This window comes from Humulus lupulus, chromosome 4 (genome assembly GCF_963169125.1).
Source record: "Humulus lupulus chromosome 4, drHumLupu1.1, whole genome shotgun sequence".
NCBI classification, from domain to species: Eukaryota; Viridiplantae; Streptophyta; class Magnoliopsida; order Rosales; family Cannabaceae; genus Humulus; species Humulus lupulus.
The window spans coordinates 216,680,839-216,684,100 of NC_084796.1; the positions used below are offsets into that span (position 1 = coordinate 216,680,839).

The 3,262-nt window shown below is 38.8% G+C and overlaps 1 protein-coding gene across 1 annotated transcript; it reads right to left on the reverse strand.

Moving 5' to 3' along the window:
- Positions 1 to 997: 997 nt before the first annotated feature.
- Positions 998 to 2,248, reverse strand: LOC133832892 (uncharacterized). Its single transcript, XM_062263171.1, has 2 exons — positions 1,954 to 2,248; positions 998 to 1,875 (listed from the first exon to the last, which is right to left on the reverse strand). The coding sequence occupies exons 1-2, from the start codon at positions 2,246 to 2,248 to the stop codon at positions 998 to 1,000; spliced, it is 1,173 nt and encodes a 390-aa protein (XP_062119155.1).
- Between the last annotated feature and the right edge of the window lie 1,014 nt (positions 2,249 to 3,262).

Here is a 3,262-nt window from a genome sequence, read left to right on the forward strand (position 1 = left end):
AGCTTTGGCTTTCTGTGCTAAGAATGACAGGTATGCTCTGTTTAAGAGGATCTCGATGCAAACTTTGTTGTAGCTCTAACAGGTGAAGCGTAGCCTGTACTTCGGCCTTATGAATATCATGATATCCCTCTCTATTGATGTCTCTGAACATCTCTTTAAGCCTTTTTAACTTCAGGACAACTTTATACATTGTAGTACCCGAAGTTAATTGATTCCAGAGAGTGCACATCTTAGTTGCATATGCAGGTCCTTCCACATTCTAAAATACCTGAATGGTTGTTTCCCAATTTCCACATCCAAATAGAAAGAAATAAGAATGGGACTATGATCAAAGATACCTTCAAGGAGAAAAACAGCTTCAGAATTTGTGTATTATTCAGTCCATTTGATGTTAACCATAGCTCTATCGATTTTGGAGTATACACGATCCTCAGGCCTTTGCTTGTTTATCCATGTATAAAAACACCCAGAGAACTTCAAGTCTTCCATTTGACAATGAGTCATGCAATCTCTGAGGCTCAAGGAAGGTTTTATAACAGTCTTCTTTCCAACTCTCTCATTCTGATGCAAAATTTCATTATAATCCCCCGAGATAATCCAAGCCTCATTTATCTTCATAGCTAATACCTGAATGTCCAACCACAATTGTTCTCTCAATTTTCCATCATTAAATCCATATACAAAGGTAATGAAAAAGCTTCCTGTCATATGAGTGGCTTGAACATAACAATGAATGAATTGACTAGTGCATCTTCGAATATCAACAGTATACAAATTCGGATTCCAAGCTACTATTATTCTTCCTTTGTCTATCCAAGGATTATTAGTAGTGAAAGACCAACCAGAAAATAAACTCAAGTATAAGTTGCCCATGTTCTTATTTTTGACCTTTGTTTCCAAGAGACTAACCAGCCCAACTTTTTTAGATATGATTAAGTTCTTGATCTCTCTATGTTTAAGTTGGCTATTAACCCCTCTCACATTCCAACATAAAATTTTATCCATGCCCTGGAGAGGGAGCTCCCCCCTCTTCTGTATTCAGCCTGCTTATTCCTCCTTCCACTACCTCCTCAGTCAAGAGATCAAACTTGTTTGCCATAACTGTTGTTGGAGCAGAAATTACCGTCCTCCTGACTCCTTTGTTGGATCGTTGAAATCCATCCTCATCTACTGCTGGCTCCGAATTCTTCACAGTTTCCAACTTCTTAGGTACCCAGACTTGAGTCCCCTGAGTCTTTTTCCTACAAACTTGAGCATCATGCCCAATCCCAGAGCAATTTTTACAAACAACTAGAACCCATTCATACTCAACTTGAATATCAATTTCCTGATCAAATTCATTAACAATGCTAATTGTGGCTGGAAATTGTTGATCCATACTGATCTCAATAAGGATGCGTGGATAGTGAAGTCGATCTCTATACTTGGTGATACTGTCTACTTGAATTGGTTTCCCGATTTGCCCCACAATCTTGAATAAATATTTCTCACCCCAATACTTGATATCCAGTCCTCCCAGTTGAATCCAAGTGGGAACCACAGTAATATCCTCCTTTGTGAAATCATCCACTGGATTCCAAGGCTTCATAACCATCGGTTTCTTACCCAGGAATAAGTAGCCTCCATTCAGCACTCGATCTCGAAATTCCAAGTTGCAGAAACGGATAATGAAAACTCCTCGTGAAAGCACTCCTACTTTATCTACATTTTCCTTCCAGATCCTTCTAACAAATCCATCTAAGACACCCACCGGAGGATTAGCTCCCACAACATAGCATACAATGGAAGGCTGCCAGAAGTTAATCTCATCCTCTATATCTTCTGGATCAATTTTGACACTAATTTTCCTCCCCTGATTTTGAGTAGACTGAATTCCTTTGGATGATTCCCCAGTAGTCTAGACAGAGGTATCAATAATAGGAGATTTCAGTATTGGGGCAGAGGTATGCTTACCTAACAACACATCCTGCATAGCCTGTTCAGATGCAGACAACCAGCTGCCAAGATCCGTGCGGATTACATTTTGCTTTGGTGTAGAATCAGGCATGGAGTCCGGCATTCCTCGAGATGAATCCAGTTGCGATTGCATATTTTCCAGCTCAACATCATCTGCAAGTTCCAGTTCCTGTACTCCTAAGATTTCATCCATGGACCTCGTTTTGATGATTCTGTCCGAAGAAGATGGTCCTCGCTTCTTGCCGTTGCTCTTCCCCTTAGATTTTTCCCCATTCCGAGCTCCCTTAGCCATAGCTCCGGCGAAATCACCGAGAGAGAAGAAGAGAAGAAAGAGTGGGAAAAAATAAAAAAGTTTAATTAAAAGGGTTTAGATTTCAAATAAGAGAAACTAGCAGGAAAATTTTGAGCATAACCCAGACTTGGAGAAGGTGGAATACGGGAGGGTTTCTTGAGTCTTAGGCTAATTTTAATCCAACCATTTGATGGGTTAAATTTATCTCTTTGTAGGGGTCTTAAATTACACATGGATTATTTTATCCATAGACTGATTGCAACACCAAACATAGGTTAAGGCCTAAATAGTGCAGTCTCTTTAGATATCCGATGGACCAAACACGCTTTCAATGTATTACAAACTAGAAGGGATTCGAATGCTACCATTTATGTTTGGAAGGAGTGAGATATGGGTGGATAGAGAGGGAAAGAGGAAGAGAGGTAGTTGGAAAGGTGAAAAAACCAAGAGGATTGTGGGAGGGAGAGGAGAGGTGGAAGGACTAAGAATCCTAGTGGGCCTACCATTTACAACCATTCCACAAATAGAAGGATTTTGGCTCTTCCTTTCTAATTAATTTAAAATTACATATATAGCCTCATAAAAAATTACTAAAAAATAATTATAAGAATAATAAAGCAAATTCAAAATTAAATAGTAATTTATCATTTTAACTCTCCATCCTCTTGTCAAATAATTTAAAGGGATTACTACACTACTACAAAAAAAGACTATTTAGGGCTTGCGAGGTGCGAACCCTCTATTTGAGAGCCTTAAAACGTGAGGTTTTTTAGGACTCACGTTGTGAGCCCTAAAAGAATTTTTTTAGGGCTCGCACTTCGTGTCCTAAAAGATCTCGTTGAGTGCCTCTAAGTAAAGTTTTTAGGGCTCTCTTCGCGTGCCCTAAAAGAATATTTTTAGGGATCGCAATGCATGTCTTAAAAGATCCCTTTGAGTGTCTTTAAATAAATATTTTAGGACTCTCTTCGCGTGCCTTAAAAGTTAAATTTTTTTTTTTAAAAATGTGGCTATATT

Bases quoted from the DNA above. Each gene is read 5' to 3' on its own strand.
- LOC133832892 (XM_062263171.1), bottom strand. From the start codon at position 2,248: ATGGCTAAGGGAGCTCGGAATGGGGAAAAATCTAAGGGGAAGAGCAAC. The intron at 1,876-1,953 runs GTAAGCATACCT...AATCATCCAAAG, and splicing joins TATGCAGGATGTGTTGTTAG to GAATTCAGTCTACTCAAAAT.